Source organism: Anastrepha obliqua, chromosome 2 (genome assembly GCF_027943255.1).
Source record: "Anastrepha obliqua isolate idAnaObli1 chromosome 2, idAnaObli1_1.0, whole genome shotgun sequence".
Classification (NCBI taxonomy): domain Eukaryota; kingdom Metazoa; phylum Arthropoda; class Insecta; order Diptera; family Tephritidae; genus Anastrepha; species Anastrepha obliqua.
The window spans coordinates 11,014,009-11,033,110 of NC_072893.1; the positions used below are offsets into that span (position 1 = coordinate 11,014,009).

Sequence of the window (19,102 nt, forward strand, 5' to 3'; positions counted from 1 at the left end):
GAATTCAAAATACTTTTCTTGCACATCTCTTCCAACACATTCTTCAATATTATTCATTTCTGTACGCTTTGCTCCACATATAAAGCATTTCATCGAGGACGTGTTGCTTAACGCGTTGCAAACTTTACCATCCACCATGGTTAATTGAAGGGCGTGCTTTATAGAAAATGTTGTATTGCAAATTTTGTACTCTGTTAGCTATTTTCTCCTTGAAGTAGAGCTCTTCTTCGACGGAAAGTGCGGCGGTTTCCTTTTTAAATTGAAGCCTGAGTGGCCTACAATATCGGGTAGACGATGGCCTGGGATTTTTCCGTATTACTTTAGAGTCGGTTACAAGCTGAAGTGGGACATACTATGTGACAAATAAACTTTTCTCGTCATTAATACAATTGGAAAACTTTTGTTTATATTCGCTGTGGCCAGTGCTGCCATCGAATCCCCATTTTCCAATTAATGTTAGAGTTTTTTCAGTTTCATCCAAACGTTCTTCAATTAAACTCTTTTGAAGCTCTAAAATACTTGAAGCCGTGTTGTCTAAAAGACTTTGTAGTTCCACTTCTGCATGTGTTTCGTCTACAACAATATTATTTGGATATCTCAATGTTTTGAACTTAAGAATTTTTTCGTATCTTGGCAATAAGTTATAGGAAACTTCTGAATTTATAAATGATCTAATGACCAAGTATTGGTGTTTGGACAACCCAATGTCGACGACAAGCGACAAGACCTTTTCAATATTTATTTCAGTTGCATTAAGGCTTGACTGAGAATCAGATGAGCGCAAAACAGAAGCTGCAGACTCATCATGCTTTTGTAGTAGGGCTATTCGGCGACGTTTCGTCCTTTTTGAGGACTCAACAAAATCCATTTTGGGCCGTCCACGACTAGAACTCAGATCAATTTGTTGAGCACTACCAGTAGGCTTCAGGACAATAAATTCTTTAGTTTTTAGCCATTCAGATTGGTATTGTACAACTAAACTTCTAATTCTTTTGTACTGAATCCAGAAGGCAACTATCTTTTTGCAAATGTACTGAATACATTTCTTAAGGTCAATCGTATTGACTTCGTAGCCTTTGCTTTTTATGTTTAGTGCCAGTAAATTATTTATGCCTTGCATTTTTTCGGCATTCGTGCCTTTTTCTTTGCACCAAAGATCAAAAATGTGGATGCGTGAAAACACACAGTTATAAGATGCTCCTATACAAAGAAAATAAAATGTGCAAAGCAAACATAAATTAGTACAGTAAATTTAATGTAAGAAAAGGTACAAAATAAACGACGAAAACGAAAACGAAACCAACAACACAAAGATCAACTGATAACGGTGGATATTTGTCCCATGAAAATAAATAAGACCACTTTAGTTTATTTATGAATATAAGGTAATTAGCAACTTTTAGCAACTAAACTTTTCATGATTATTACCTTAAAACATTGACAAATACAGTGATGGCACTCTCAATGGGGGCATCCGGGGACAACACAACTAAAACTTTTAGTAAACATAAAAAAGACGTACACAAAATGCACAAAAAAGGTTAAGACGTTCAAAATCACACAAAAATGTTTGAATTGATCAAATTAACCTTTAAATAAACATTTATTAAAGTTAATACCTTCAATTACAAAATCCATTTTAAATTATTAATATCGGACCACTTTGTCAAACGTTTGATCACTTTGAAGTACGAATTTGCAATGACAAAGTACAAACAAAGCTCAGACGGGCTGCAAAAATGTACACAAGTTCATTCTTTCAATGCTATTTTTAAAAAGTTCCGTTAGATTTGCGGAAAAACCGGTTTGGCATTTTGAAGATTGAATATTTTAGTGTCAATTTGTGTTCGTTTTGTCCAAGTATTTTGTAATGAAATTTTTGATTTTTGGCCTATGGACGCAACCAGTGTGCACTGGAAGGCTGTAGACGGTTTTCTCTTCCCTAAATTGTTCTTTTCACAGGTAGTGGTCACCATTATAGTAGTGTACGGTTGCCATCTAACCTACTTACCTTAAACGGATGGGGTAGCAAACTCGTTAAGCGGTGAAGAGAAAGAAAGGCCACACAATGGGGATTTTTCGAGAAATTTTGTTCATAAGTCCTAGAGAAGGCAATTATTGACCGATTTTAATAATTCTTTCTTGAAATGCTCGTAAATTATTGTGAATGAGATTGCCTAGGCCCCAATTTCAAAGTTTGTTTTTTATTATATCAAAACACGCCCTTCTTTGTGGAAAATTCAGAAAAACCTAAAACTTAAAAAACTGAATGTATTCAAATTCGGTTCGAGTTTTTTTATTGTAATTCTAAACGACGGTTACATCCCGGTAAGTACGCAAATTTCCAGCTCACTTAAGAGGTGAAAACATCCTTACATATGCTTTTGGGACTGCTGAGTCCGAATTCAATGTCAGATTTTCCATCCGGGATCAAATTCAAGGTAAGTCGGTAGGAACATCGGGGGGAATGAAAGCTTGCCAAAAAGACCTCAGAGACTTCCTACCCGATTATCGGCATCCCGCTGACTGTTTTTGAAGGCGAATCGCAAAACTTAGAAGAGATGGAGCTCCATTTCTCCATGTATAGCCGTAGGATTCAGAAAGTCCTGGGTACTCCAACTATTCAATTTCCAAACTCGTAGCTGTGTTTACCGGTTATTGGATGATCAGTACACACTCGGAAAAGCTGAGTTTACCATTTAACCCCAATTTCAGAAGCTGTGGGCATCTTTCAGATATGGAGACTGTTGAGAGCTTTCTCTGTAAATGTCCGGTCTTGGCAGTTAGACGATTAATAATCCTTGGTGCTCCTTTCTTCGATAGCCTGGGACAATGCGCTAATCTAAATCCCATCAATCTTCTTTATTACCTCAACAACTCTGGCTGGCTGTAGATATATATATATATGCCTGTTGGAAGCCTCATAATAGTACCAAAACGGTCCTATAGTGCTACTTTGCGAGTTCCAACTATTTCACCTACCTACCTATGAAGTCACTGGAGTGATAATTCATCCTTCGCTTCCTCATTTTGATTCATGAGGTTCTGAGGTACATTGATACCTCTCTCGACGTATTTTGATAAATTCTTCCATGGGCCCCATAAACTGAATAAAGGAAAATTTTTTATTAAAGTCCTCTGCAGTCACCGACTACACTATCCGCGGAATTTTTGCGTAAGACACCTTCTCGCATATGAGCGTCATGGATGAGCTCGCAATTGAGCAATTGTCTAAGTGCTCGAGATTTTGGGGTTGTTCTTACTATCAAAGTGACAAAAATTAAATTTGTAGTCACTCTTGGGTTCGATCACTTAAGCGCTCTCAACTTTCTACACGGGAAAAATAATAACCCCTCTATGAGCATTCGAGTTTTTACGCATAAGAAAATATTTATAAACCTATGAAAGAGAACCTTAGTTAAGTTATTGATTGAATGTGTCTAAAGCAGAGGAATACATTCTGTCATTTCCTTTTTATTTGAGTTACTCGAAGTAACTGCCAACAACGATGTGACAGGTGTGCACTAGGATGTGCCAAAAACACACACATAATTTCGTTTATTGATTTTTTTACCTAAATTATTTAATTTCTTCTCGTATTTACGAGGAGCTCGGAGTAGGCTTTTCCTTTTTTATGAGAAAACTCATGGAAAAGCTTTATGAAAGCTCATGGAACCATCAATTTTAAAAGGTTAGTCAGTTAGTAGACAAGGCTTTAGAAAAATTGTGTAAATGTGATTGATGTACACGAGAACCGTATTTGTACTATCTGTAGTGAGAGATGGGTTGGTTGGTTGAAGTGGTGATTCTTCCAGAATCCAACTAGCGCTTTCGAGCCATTTTGTTGCCACATCCGCGTTACCAACTTGTTAACGGTTATTTACAGCATAGCTATATCCAGTCTGTGCGGTTAAGGAAGTTTATTAGGTTGTTAACGTATAAGCCAGATAGTTGTTCGAGATTCTCGAGCAGCGGTTAGCCCAGGGTTAACATTCTGTCCTTCCATAGGGCAGGGCATTCACAGAGGAAATGGAAGATTGTCTCCTTTTTCTCCGGTTGTTTACAACTGTGACAGTATGTATTGTGAGGGATACCCATTTTGCCTGCTTGTTCTCCGATAGACCAAAAGCCTGTTATGACTGCCGTTAGTCTCCAGGCGTCCAGTTGTTTCATTCTTATTAATGCCGACGATTGCTTGAGGTTGTAGTTGGGCCATAACGTTCTGCTAATTTTGCATTTCGTCTGCACTTTCCCCCTACAGCCCGCGATTCGGAGGTATTTTTGGGAAATTGTACTCTTGACTGCACCTAATGGTGTGAGTACCGATTCTGCAAGAGCGTTACTCATGGCAGATCCCCCTCTTGCCAGTTCATCTGCTTTTTCATTACCTTCAATGTTTCGATGTCCCGGGATCCAGATTAAGGTAACTTTATGGTTTTCACTCAAGATGGTGAGGCTATTCCTACTTTGTTCCACCACTTTAGAGGTTGTTGTAGCCGAAACCAGTGTCTGGATTGCAGCTTGGCTATCCGAGAGAATAGCGATATTACCCTTAAAAGAGAAATCTGCGATTAGTAGCCTACAGGCTTCCCCAATTGCCAGTACTTCCGCCTGGAAGACACTGCTGGCATTAGGGAGCGGCACAGATGTTTTTTAGAGAAAAACTTTTTAATTCTCAAAAATTCTTTTGCGATTAATTTATTAAATATTTTCTTTGATAAACTAAGCACTGAATTCCAGTTGCATTCCCGTTAGTTGATTTGTGTCATATTGTAATTTGCAAGTAGCAGACGACAAGAAAAACTATAAAAAAAATTTTAAATTCATTGTCCATGTAGTTTTTCACTAACCTTTTGAGTGTCCATTTAACTTGGTTACTTTCTTATTGAAATTTAGTGCACTATTAAACCGAATAGCGGAATAAAGAAGGCTGTTGGTAATAAAAAAAGAGATAAAAATAACAATTCAGATAAGTGAATGAAAGTTGAAATTCCAAGCGACTACAAGCACTTATCAAATCTCCGATAATTTGAGATTTTATGGTAGTGGCAAAATAAAAAATAAAAATTATATGTGTAGAAGTGAAGAAGAGACTAAATTGTTTAAGCCGAGTGGTTGGTTACATCATCTCTTTAGAGCGAGTTTTATTTCTGAATTGAAATAGGAGTTGAATAGGGGCTCATCATAGACATATGTAGTTGGTGAAGTGGTTGAGCACTAAAGGGTCGTTTTGATACCATTATGAGACCGCCAACAAGCCGATAACTGTTCATGCCCTTGGCTATCAAAGAAAGGAGCACCCAGTGCCATTAATCGTCTGCCAATCCCTGACATTCATAGAGGAAGTTCTCATAGTCTCCTTCTCTTAAAGATCCCCACAGATTCTGCAATGAGGGTTGAATGGTAAACTCTCCAATGATTTACCGGATTTACGTGCTTGGAAATTGAATGGCGTGGTGTCCTGTGTCTATTGTACTGTAGCCAAGGGGTTTTCGAAATAGAAGAAGAAGAGAAACTGAAGGCATTCATATAAGAAATGTTAATTTTTATTAAGAATCTTTAAGTTACAGTATATTACATGAAAAACGATGTAATAGTCCGTAACATTTTCTTATCGCTTGTCGTTCGTTGGACAGCTACTGTAGGCTTAATGCTGCTATAAATATTACGCATACGCCGTGTACATGTAGGCGGTAGGTCAGGTCGTTCGGGATACAACAGCGTTTCTTTTGTTTTATTAATTCACCCTTATTGAAAGCTTGTATAAATAGTATCCCGGAAGAAAATGAACAGTTTTTGGAACACTATAAAAAGTATATTAGCTTTATTTAAATCTTTTTTTTTACCACCTTAAGAACCGCCATTATGAATTTTTTATAATATCTGTGGCATTTGATGCACGACAACTTTAATAGCCTCTTCATTTTGCTCCTTAATGGATGAAAAGGTATATAAATACATATTTCTAAGCTTAGGAAGTGCTAATCTTGGGAAATAATTTCATTTTTCTTTGAGGGCATCGATGTTTTGACAACAAAAACAAAAATACATTTTGGATGCTTAAATCTGAGTATGTGATAAACCTTAAACGAAAATATAGCAATTTTCGATATATCTGCAAATGCAAAAGATATAAACAATTTCAATTTCGATGGTTGTTAGAGTGGTCCTAAAAACATTTTTTTCTTCGTCTAAATTTTGTTTCGAAGCTTACGTAGAGGGTTTAATTATGATCTTAATTGAGAACTTTAATGGCTTAATTTAATTATGAGGATTTTGGTTTATAAAAGAAATCCATTTAGGGGGTATAACTCTGAGAACAAGGCTTCACTAGTGAAAAGTACCAATGAGGGAAATACAATAATTTTTGAGATGTCAGCCACACTATATGGCTTTTACAAATTGACAGTAAAACAAAAGTTATACAAATCACCATTTCGATGGTTGTTAGGGTGGCGTCAAAAGGTTTTTTTGAAGAGAAACTTCTTAGGCGTCGATGGACGAGCGAGAATGGATAGTAAAATTTCAAGGCCATGCAACGTTTTGGGCTTTTTCGTTCCGCAAGAGAGAAAAAAGATATAACATAGAGGAAAAGGAGAGATGGAGCTATATCTTTTATAAGTTAACACCTGCAGCCCAAGGGCAGCTGTAACATCTGCAGTAGGCGAATCTATCTTTAAGCTGGCGATCAATGTTACAAATTCACTAGCGGCCTGCCAACATTAGCTGATTACGGCGAATCTGTAATACGACACCAACATGCAGCTGCACGATGGTTTCGTATTAGAGTTTGGCAAACGTGCCAACTCCCACGAATCGTGGGAATAAACTTATCCAAATATTGCTTTTTGGCGTTATATTTCCTTGGTGTCTACTGTTTGGGGCATTTTTGGTCCCAATTTTTTTGGCGTTTTTTTTATGCCTACTTTTTGGTGCTTATTTCCGTTTCCCGATTAGTGTTTGTGCGTATTATTAAGTGCTATCCATTCCGGCGTCTAATTTATTGGTATTGCCTTGCGGTAATTTGTGCCGTTGCTGCGGTCCTGGAATCGCTGCGTTTGTACGGGTGATAAACGCTCGGAGTAGTGCGCGTTGTTACCACGGTTTATGTCCGGTGTAGGTAGGTCGACCCCCTTCGTTTTTTGTAAATTTTATCTATTTGTATTCTCTGCAAATGTTGCGAATTTATTTAGATATATATTCTTTTTCTCTCTCACTCTCTCTCGCATTCTCTCTCTGGTCTCTCCCGTTTTCTTTGTCTGCCTTGAAAGTTTCACGCACTTTTTCCTTCGTCTAACATTTTTTAAAGCTTACGAAGCCAATTGACGTCAAATGTAAAAGTTATAAAAAATTTCAATTTCGATGGTTGTTAGGGTGGTCCCAATTTTTTTTCCTTCATATAACTTTTTTTAATGCTACCGCAGAGGATTTCTGTATGATCGGTTTTGAAAAAAAATTCATTTTTTTTAAGTTTAAGTGGAAAGTATCTCGAAGCAAAATGAAAATTTGTTGATGATCACCCCGAAAACGCCATGTTGGATTTTGTGTTTTGTTTTTTGGGTTGGGTTAAAAATACGTTCGCACCATACAGTAACCGTCGCTATTAAACGTATGGTGATTCCACTAAAAACAACTAAAACACCGGGACTGCTTCCTCATTGCTTTGAGGTAGAGGTCCATTCATTTACTTACCCTGCGTTCCGGTTCGCCTGTTTTGAAACACGTAAGGCTTATTGTTCTTCAGTATAACTTTCAATTGTACGCCTCGTTTTCGGATAATATCTGGAACAAAATTTGTGACGGCATTTCATTTTTCTTCACCTTACATCATTTTCTCGAATATTTCTTCAGGTGCACACACACCAATCTGTATCTCCAGAAATGCAATTTCGTAGGTTCACCCCTTCCATTCCCCACAAATTCTTTCGAGAAGACTCGTGTCCGGACAAAAACTGTGTGAGGTAATGGTTAAATTCATCCTGCTTTCTTTCTACTCACTTTTTTATATCGCTGTCCAGCTATTGTACCATTGAGAGTTCCATTGCGCCTCGCAAAATGTGAGAGTTTGAATTCGAATGTCGGAGAAGAATGGTCCTGATTTTTCTGATGTTTTCAACTTCAATCTCCGTTTGCGGTCTTGTGCCAGAAGATCTGTATGGATGATAACTAAACCCGCTAAGTTGCTGTAAATTTTTATTTGTTGAAGTAATAATTGCTTTGGATGTACAACGTAGTAGTTCTGCCAACTTTATCGTATTGATCCCTGGTTTGGTGGGAAGCTGTTCGGGCTATACTGTCACTAAACCCGGGGGTGTGTAAAGGACTGTGTGTATTGTCATCACCGGGGCATGTAGAACGTGCCCATGTGCTGCTGAATGTCATTTTGTACTTACTTACCATCGATGTTTACGTTCTTTCCATCGCAGCTCAAAGTGCAATCAGGTTAAAGGAAGTTGGCCTATGGAGGCAATCTCTCAAGGACATAATGGCGGAGCTTTCTCCACTCATATTCCAGTGGACCGGGAGCAACACTTGGGGACAGGGTCTAGTTAACCTGTTCACGGATGGCTCGAAGCTGGATGGTAGGGTTGGACGGGGAGTAATCTGCAAAGAGCTCCCAATCAAACTCAAATTCAGGCTACCGGATCACTGCAGTGTGTTCCAAGCAGAGGTGGCCGCAATTAAGAAGCAGCTGACTGGCTACTTACTTGCGTAATAACTGTTGAGAAGGTACACATTTACTCCGATAGCCAAGCGGCAATTCGGGCCCTAGGCTCTATTATGGTGCATTCGAAACTGGTCAGGGAATGCCTGGTCTATGTCTCGACTGCATCAGAATTCTTCAATATAAACATAATTTGGGTACCTGGTCACACAGGCATTGCTGGAAACTGCGAAGCCGACGAGCTGGCCAAACAAGGGGCCGGTGAGGTAGTGTGCCCTCAAAAGGAGACTAAGATTCAAGCATCTTGGTTCTCACTTCTTTTCTGCGCTTGCTGATATAGCAGGTATTGAAAACAATAATCTGATAAACTTCATCAGCAGCATAAAGAGGTTAACACAACTGTAGACTAGTCACCGCTCATAGTCCACAAACACTCAAACCTCCCTTCCGTTTCGTCCGTTTTCCTTCACCTGTTTTTTCCCTCTTGCAATGGTATCACAAAAGATGAACCAAACTTATTTCGTCCAAGTGGGCCCACTCTCTGGGCAACCATCACCTAACCTAACCTATCATTTTTGGGCAGTTAACATCGCATTTTTTTAAACTTCGGACATCTCTTTCTGTTCACAAACTGGAGTTTAAGGGTCGTGCTAAGGCCATCCTGCGTACTTGGAATGAGCGAAGAATCTGCACCGAAGCTGGTATTTCTGTCTTCCCTGACGGTTCTAAGATGGAATCGGGAATCGGAGCTGAGGTTTTCCCTAAATGAGTAAATTTATCTAGTTATTTCCTATTACCGTGTGTTTTCAGGCAGAAGCTTATGCGATCCTACAGGCATACAAAATCTTTAGCGAACGAGGAGGTAAGGGGGATATTAACATTTTTTCTGGTATTCAAGCCGCGTTCAAGGCTCTAACGACGCCATGGTGCAGTTCCAAACTAGTCAACTCCTGTAAGGCGTTGATCAAATCTGTTGAGTGTGCAGATAACATTACCCTGATCTGAGTTCCAGGACATAGGAGCATAGAGGAAAACGAAATTGCTGACGAGCTTGCCACAAAGGGGACTGAATTGGTCTTAGAAACCTTTTACCTGGTCATCTGCATCCCCGTAACTGTTACTAAAAGAGAATTGGACAAATTATTTTTAAGGAAAGGGCAGAAGTGATGTAAATCCATTTCTTCTTATTCTATTTCGAAAACTTAGAAAGACTCAGAATGTCCTGAGGACTCCACGCCAATCAATTTTCGCCCGTTGCAAAAGCTGTAGGGATCTTTCAGTGTTGGACACTTTCCCCATAAATATCCGGAATTGTCAGCCAGACGCCTTTCCATTACGTCATTACATCAACAACTCTGGCATTTTCTTTAAGGTGGTCTAATTCTCAGAACAAGACTTCACTTTGCAAATGCATTGTGTGTTTTGTAATTTTTTTTTTTTGTTTCGAGATAAGCTCCACATCAACTTTCAAACTTGTTCGATCTGCTCTAGTAAGCATGCAAGGCAATTATGTACTTATTTTTTCTGTTGTCCAATGAAATGCTTGTAGGTAAGAGTACACAAAAAAATCCGCACCGCGTCGCTTTTTTACCCCTACATATGTGGGTGCCACCGTCGTTTGAGTGGCAACGCAGGATTTAATGTGTTTACACGAAATTGTGCTCGCTTGAAGCTCTAAAGTAAATTTGTTTGCTCGATGCGGGTCATTAGAATACAAAAGCAGCACAAACACGGCGCCAGTGGTAAAATGGCTGAATGGTTATGTAAAAGCTTTGCCACACAGCTTCAGAAAAAACCAATATTGAATATGTATGTGTGCATGTGTGTGATATGCATGTGCGAGTGTGTGCAAGGATTAAGCAGCTGGAATGTCTGGCTATAAAACGTTTTAAAGTTTTGTTTTTTATTGACTCTACTGGCAGATTGCACTGCAGTTCATTGAGCGTCTGGTGTGGATTAAACCAAGAAAAATATTTATGTTATTCACTTTTCTCACATACGAGTACACCTATATTTTTATTAACTTTTGAGGCGCACAATCAATGGTAAGGCATAATCAATGACCAAACTTTACGTGTGTGTGTGTGCGTCTATTTTCTCTTGGGGTCTGAGCTGTGCTTAATGTTTGCGGCTAGGCAACTGTCTGTGCGCAATGTCCTTCAACTTGACGGTGTGTGTGTAGGCGTGCACATTCATAGCTTTGTAATCAACTTTGTGTGCGTGTGCTGGTGTGGGTAGCGTCTACACCGAAAATATGTTGCACATTACGTGCAGTGACTTCCAAATGACTCAGAGTATATGTTTGTCTGCTATTTAATATATTTATGTACGTCATTAGCTGCTATGCTGAACTTTTCCAAAGTCATGTCAGCAGGCTGCCAACAGGCTTGAGATAATGGCACAGCTTTCAGCTGCATGTCATTTATGTTTGCCCTGGTTGCGGAGAAACTTTTTTTATCACGTTTATTTTTAAATAAAAATGTTCGTGCTTTTTTTCAAGCCAACGATTAACTGTGAAGTTCTAGGCAAACTTTGAAAAAATTTAAAATAACTTTTTGATATGAATACTATCGCTTGGTGTTTATCGCAATAGTTTTTATTGGCATGCTTTGGTTAGAAGCCACCATAGCCGAAAGGGTTGGTGTGTAACTAACTTTCGGGAGGGCGTCGGTTCGAATCCCCGTGCATGAATCATCAAATGATAGAAAAAGTGGTCACTCCTGGGTAGATAATGGCAAAACTTCCAACTGTATTTCTGCCATAAAACTGTGGGTCCTTCCATTTATGGAATAACATCAAGACGCACGCCACAAATAGAAGGAGGAGCTTGGACAAGCCCTTAACAGAATTGTATGCTCCAATTATTTATTGGGACTACAACTAGAAGAATTATTGGATAAAGACGCATGTCGAACCCTGATGATATGTCTGAAGAGTTGGATGTTAAGAGATCAACCGTCGATAAGCGTGGTCCGTCGTGAGAATGGTCCAGAAAGCTGAACTGGGTGCCACATTAATTGAAAGAAAGGGATATCGATAGACGCTTGGTGATGTGTGAGAAGGTGCTTCTTGAACGGCATAAAGGAAACGGTTTTCTGCATCGCATCGCCACTGGAATGTATGTGAATGAATGTATTATGATAATCCTAAGAGTCGAAAAAGTTGGAGCCTACCAGGGGAATCAGGTCCACCGACAGCGAAAAAAAATATTCATGTTTCAAAAGTTATTTTGGGCATCTGATGGAGTCAGAAAGGTGTCATCTATTATGAACTCCTTAAACCGTCACTGGCGGTCGTTACTGACTGCAGCTAATGCGTTTGAATCGAGTTCTTAAAGAAAAGTGGCCGGAATAGGACGGTAAATGGGACGGTAGACATGAGCCACTGATTTTGCTGCATGACAACCAGGCCACAAGTTGCTAAATCGGTCCAGAAATATTAAGAGGGACTGAATTGGGAAATCTTGCCCTACCCGCCGTATTCCCCAGACATAGCATCTTCGAATTACCATCTGTTCCGATCAATGCAGTCAGCGAGAGCATCGCAAACTCACTCAATGAATAGATCAAGTCAAAAGAACTCGAATTTTTCGTCAGAGGAATCCGTATGCTGCCTGAAAGATGGAGTAAAATTGTAGCTTCCAATAGCACATATCTAATTTATTTACTTACTTATTTACTTGTTTAAATAATTTGTAACTTTGGCGTACTTGGTGTACTTATACTAGAAATTCCTTCTAAAATGAAAGTCATTCGTTTCGTGATAAAGGCGAAAATGCAATCCAGGTGAAGTGCTGCCTTCTTTTACCCCCAATGTTACTTCAAACTTACATTTTAGAACACAATTTTAAAAGTCTGCGTACCCGAATTTTTTAAAATTCTGTTTAGAGTGTTTGCAAATTTGTCGGTTTTTTATAAATCTTGTACAAAGTTTATAATTTTAGTTTATGTGATTTCTGTTATAGCAAATAGTTGTGTATAAAATATGTTTTTGGGAAAATTAAAAAAATATTTGCAAAGTAGTTAAAACTGCTCAAAATGTTGTGGTACTACAGTATATATACGGGCCGTATATAAGTGTTAAGCAAATTTTAAATAAAGGTCCTTTCAAAAGTGAACCTTAGATTTCTGTAATTAATAACTCCTAGACGATACCGTTTTTATGTCGTTTTTGATATTTGTCAAGCACAAAAATGTAAAATTTCACATGATAGAACGACGGGTTTTGAAATTGTTCCCACTTTTTATGAAATTTGCAGACCTTTAAAAACAACATATCGCAAAATTCGTGAGTTTTTTGGAAAAACAATCCCCTGATGAGTCAATAATTCAAATATTGATAAAAAAACCTTCAAGAAACTGGTTCTGTCGAGGGTGGAAAAGGGACTGGCAGAGCAAATACTGAACGTTCTGTTGAGAATATTGCTGCTGTAGAGAAAAGTGTTGCTGAACAACCTTCAGCATCGATGCCCTACAGGTATATCTCGACATTTTGAACAGTTCTTGAATCGGTTGTTTGGCGTCTGGTAGATGTTACCTGCTCATGGTGTATATTTAAATGATGCCATTTTTCACATATAATTGTTTGGTGTTAAAAATAGTTATACCTGAAAGAATCACACTTTTTACATGTTTTGAATGCATTTTTGATTCAAGTACGTATTATCAAATATATGTATATATGGACATTAGGCCGGGTCGATTTGTGGGGAGGCAAAAAAATCGCCCATTGCTCTGTGAAAATCATATTCTAGGGATCAAAATAAGAAACTTTGCCGAAGGAACCATACTTCTAAAAGAATTCTGATGTTCCCCAATTTGGGTCGAACTTTTTAATTTCGTTTCTCATGTAAAGGCCAAAAATGGTGATATTTTGAAATGATTGTATGGGAAACCCCCCAGGGGAGTTCCAGGGGGTGTGCCACTGGCATGGGTGGATCGGCCGTCCAAAGTTAGGGAGGGTGGGTCATACATTTGGACTCGATTGGAGCACTCTAAATGGGTCAAAGTGGGATTTTTCGTTCGACCCAAATTGGGGGACATCAGAATTCGTTTTAGAAGTATGGCTCCTTCAGCAAAGTTTCTTATTCTGATCCCTAGAATACGATTTTTACAGAGCAATGAGCGATTTTTAAATCGACCCGCCCTAATGGACATGTATGAGTATATTTGTATATAAGTATATACCTATAGGTAAACGACGAAAAGTGTTTAAAAAGCATTTGAAGACAACCTTTTCTGAAGAGCATTGTCACCTGAATCTTAATATAAAAATATAAATTAATGACAAAACTGAGTTGAATATTGTTTGAAGTGAAAAATGTTTAAGGTAAGTTAGGTTATGTTAACCCGGCAGGCATTAAGCCACGCATAGACCTTTTGGTTCCTAGTGATACCAGACGGAGATTGATCTTTATTAAGATTTAAAGTACATACGTAGGATGTCTAAGCAGCTCAGAAGTATCTATTTTTGAGATATCCTCCAGGCCCTCTAATTGCGGGGCTCCCTGGCATTTCGAGCGCGTTTTTGATAACTCCGGACAAAAGAACAGAATGTGTGAGGTAGCTTTGATAGAAAACTATATTCTAATGACGTTTCCATCTAATTTTTACTGGGCAAAAAATATGTTAATGCTATAAATAATAAGAAGTAGACATGAAATAAAAGATATATAAAAAAATAACATAGACAAATATTTTCAAATGGCGTTGCCACCTAATTTGAGCAAAAATTATAATTAATAGCAAATACTAGAATGTACGTAGGACGAAAGGTATGTGAAAGACCGGAAGAGAAACTTATTTTCCAACGGTGTTGCCACCTAATTTGTAATGTGAGAATTAAAAAAAAAATTAATTACCAAATCACATCAAAAAGTAGAATATAAGTATCTAAAGAGAAGTATTTAAGAACATTAGATTTTATCATGTATATATTTTTGAGTGGCGTTGCCACTTAATTTTTTAGATACATTTTAAATAAATTAGTAACAAATATTAAAATACGACTGCAATACGACAGCTGTTTAAACATTTTTTTTATGAAAACATATGCTCGAATGGAGTTGCCATCTTATTTGTAATGAAGAAATTATTTTATTCGAATTGCATTGAATATGAAATTGAAAATGAAAGTTATGGATAAACAACGCAAGGTTTAAAAAAAGTCTAAATAACAAAATATTTTTCAGAGGTGGTGTCACTTGAGATTTAAAATCAGCACTAAATAATCTAAATATTTATATGTGATATAAAAAAGCGTGTTTTTAGGTGGTGTTCTGAAAAATCTATTACGTTACCATAAAAGTTCCACAATTCAAATATAAGTTTCTGCAGTTAAATTTATTAGAGTAAAGATATAAAAAAAAATGAAAAAAGAAATTTAAATGGCGTTGCCACCTAACTCTAACAAACATTATAAATTAATAACAAATACTAGAATATATGTAGAACGACAAGTATGTGAAAGACCTGAAGAGAAAAAAAATTTCCAACAGCGTTGCCACCTAATATATAATGTGATGATTGACAAAAAAAATATTTTTACTGAATCACATCAAAAAGTAGAATATGGGTATCTAAAGAGAAGCATAAAAAAAAATTATATAAAAATAACTATATTATGTTTTAGAGTGGCGCTGCCATCTAATTTTTTGAGAAAAAAATTAGTTAGAAACAAATATTAAAATGTACCATGAATGTGCCTGATGAGACATAGGGCCTCCACAAAACGCTACCAACGGTCACGATCCTTCGCGATGACCTCGACTTCTTTGAAAGATTTCGATGCAGCCTTAAGTTCTTTTTCGAGAGTTCTCTTCCAAGTGCACCAAGAGAGGGTCCGTTTTTTCTAGTGCCTTGTGTGTTCTCGAGTGCTTGTCTGCTTATTTCTTTGGAATTATGGTCTTCGAGAAGTATGACTAATCCACCTCCATTTCCTTTGCTTTATTTAAGTCTGGATGGATGGTTCCCTGCCATTCGCCCAAAACTCTCTGCTGTTGACTGTTCCGGGCCACCAAATCCGCAATAAACGTCTTAAACATTTGTTGACAAAAACTTGCAGCTTATTTGCGAGCCAATCTGTCATGAGCCAGGTCTCAGAGCCATACAAAAGAATCGATTTTACATTTGAGTTGAAAATACGCAGCTTTGAATGTGTGGAAATCGATGTAGAATTCCATATTTTGTTCAGCTAGGCAAACGCGCTACGAGCTGAATCGCAGCTTTGTATGTCGTCTGCTGCACCTACGTCCGTAGAAATTACACTACCCAGGTAGGTTAGATAGCCTCATGGAAAATTCTATGCATTCACCGGCTCTTAAAGCGAGCTACTTGAGCAACCAAATTTTCCAAATAATACACCGGCTTAGTGAAATGTCGACTTGCGCATGTGCCATTGGCGACATATAGCTATTTTGAGCAGCCACCAGTGCTTCCGCAAGCAGCTACAACTGCAGCTGTATCCATATATCAATAATCCACTGATGCTCCGACCACTCAGAGGACACCAAGGGCAAAAGGCAGAGGGCAAGGCGCTATTTCGCATGCACCTCTTTCCGCCTCTACGAAATGCTCCCTATTTATGCAGCAGTGAAGTGAGAAAATAGCTCTGCCACATCTTAATATGCTCCCACAAGTTTATAAGGCTTTGATTTATGGTTATACCCACAGGATATTATGTTATCCTCAATTAAGACTGGTGAAACCACACAAGTTGCCCCAATGCGAGCACAAGGCCTTAAGGAAAGCAAAATGAAGTTTTGCATGTACATATGTGTGAATGCATGTGTGCATGTATGCACCTCGATAGCAGATAGTGTAAGTAGCACAAGGCGAAATGAGTGGCTATGAATTTTGTTGCCTACGGCAATGATTGGCGGCTTTCATGTGAGATTATGTTTATGTGCCGAAACTTTGTTGGCTCCTATTGCAGGACTAATGCATGTACGTGCATATGTATAAGCATTAATACATTTTAATATTACATAAAAGAGAACTATGTGTACATGTTTGAATAAAAGAATCCTTTGTATTGCTTAGATTATTTACGATTCTGCTGATTTGGTAATTTCGTTTGGTGCCAAAAGCAATCAGTATCGAGCTTTTGTTCGAAAGAGGTATGCAGCAGATTACAAAAGGTTAGAAAGGAACAAAATCCCAAAAAAAAGAAGAAAACAACAAAAAGCGGGATTACTGGCATACGATTTCAGTGCCCTTTTTGTCATTCCCTTGCTAAACTAATGAACTAAGTAATAAAAGTCGTCGCACTGCTTTGTTGCTTCTATTACAATAAATTGGCTATTTAAAAAGCTTAGTGTTGTTGATTAAGTAAGCAGGGCTCTAATGCTTAAGCAGCTTAGTGTAGTTAGCATTATGTTTTTCTTCTTCGCAGCGCTTAGTTACTTTAAGTTGCTTCCGCAGTGCGCGTTGGGGCCAAAGTGTTAAACTGAACCATTTCCGAGTGCAGTTTGTTTGTTCGAAAGTTAATGCGTTAATTATGTGCACAATTACGCAGAAGATGCTCGGGCTGCTTCCATATTTCTATATAAATGCATAACCTGCAGTGAAAAGACAAAGTTCTGAGCAAATTTTCTAGTGCATGAGCTGGTATTTGATAGAAGGCGTACTAGTTCGAGAGTGACTACAATTTTACTAGTTTGTAACAGGTGCATGCAAAAATAAAGATGAGGAGAATTGGAATCGGAATGAAGAAACGTGTGGCCAAAATACGTGATTACGAGGAGCTTGAGATGGTGGCCAATAGAGAAAACGCCCTAAATTCTACCAAGAAAGTTCGGTGGCTTACAGAAAGTTTCAAGACCGGGCGATTTTTGTACAACCAAAGACGGGAATCTGGTGATTGGCCCTCAGAGCGTCATTAAATTATTGAGGAAACACTTCTCAAACCTGCTAAATAGTGACAACTACGCCTATTACACAGAATGTGAAGACCGATACATCAATCGCGGACGAATCACGGTCGTTCAGCTACCCGACCATGACGAGGTGATAATCGCGATAACGCGGCTGAAGAACAACAAAGCCGCGGGCGCCGACGGACTGCCGGCTGAGCTATTCAAACACGGTGGCGAGGAGCTGGTAATGTGCCTGCATCAGCTTCTATGCAAAGTATGGTCGAATGAAAGCATGCCTACCGATTGGAATTTAAGTGTGCGCTGCCTAATCCATAAGAAGGGTGATTCTGCAATCTGTGCCAATTATCGCGGGATTAGTCTTCTAAATATCCCCTATAAGATTCTAGCGAGTGTATTGTGTGAAAGGCTGAAGCCTACCGTCAACCAACTGATTGGACCTTATCAGTGTGGCTTTCGACCTGGAAAGTCTACCATCGACCAAATATTCACAATACGCCAAGTCGTGGAAAATATCTATAAAAGGACAATTAACACACTTTTTGTCTATTTCAAAGCTGCATTCGACAGTACGAAAACAAGGTGCCTATATGCTGCGTTGTCTGAATTTGGTATCCCCGCAAAACTAATACGGCTATGCAAAATGACGTTGCTAAATACCAGTTCCACCATCAGAGTTGGCGGCGCAGAAGCTTGGACGAAGACAACATCGGATGAGGCATCCCATGGAGTCTTTGAGCGAAAGATTCTGCGGAAGATTTTTTGACCTTTGCACGTTGGTGACGGAGAGTATCGCAGGCGATGGAACGATGACGATGCTTTACGACGTCATATAATATACATAGCGCAGCGAATAAAGATCCAGCGGTTTCGTTGGCTGGGTCATGTCGTCCGAATGGATACAAACGCTCCGGTTTTGAAAGCATTCGATGCGGTACCAGCTGGTGGTAGCAGAGGAAGAGGAAGATCTCCTATGCGTTGCAAAGATCAGGTGGAGAAGGACTTGGCTTCACTTGGTGTGTTCAACTGGCGCCAGTAAGCACGACAAAGAAACGACTGGTGTGCTTTTTTAAACTCGGCCAAAATCGCTTAAGCGGTTAACACGCAATTAAGAAGAAGAAGAAAAGCAAGAAGAAGAAGAAGGAGCAGAAGAAGAAGAAAAGGAAGAAGAAGAAGAAGGAGCAGAAGAAGAAGAAGAACAATGAGAAGAAGAATAATTAGGCTATAAATGGAATATAAATGTTGAGGGAGTCAATCTTCTGCAAAGTGATGAAACCATCCTTAATTTAGCGATTGTTAGTGCCGTAAATCGAAGGGCAAACTAACAAATAATTTAATTGAAATACAAAATGTGATTGAATAACAAAAATTAAATTTAAATTTCATGATCCCAGCGTTTTAGTGCAAAAAATAGTTTGAAACATCCATCAAATTTGAAAATAATAAAAAAAAATTATGTAATGAAGGTAACCTTTGGGGCTCTAATAAATAAAAAAAATTTTAACAATAAAATCTTCTCGAAACTTTAAGGTGTGATAGGTTCAAAAAATCGATTTTTTTTACAT

At 38.4% G+C, this 19,102-nt stretch overlaps 1 protein-coding gene across 1 annotated transcript; it reads right to left on the reverse strand.

Moving 5' to 3' along the window:
* Positions 1-352: 352 nt before the first annotated feature.
* On the reverse strand, positions 353-1,693 carry LOC129237075 (uncharacterized). Its single transcript, XM_054871475.1, has 2 exons — positions 1,620-1,693; positions 353-1,200 (listed from the first exon to the last, which is right to left on the reverse strand). Exons 1-2 carry the CDS (start codon positions 1,636-1,638, stop codon positions 353-355), a joined length of 867 nt encoding a protein of 288 aa, XP_054727450.1. The 5' UTR covers positions 1,639-1,693.
* Between the last annotated feature and the right edge of the window lie 17,409 nt (positions 1,694-19,102).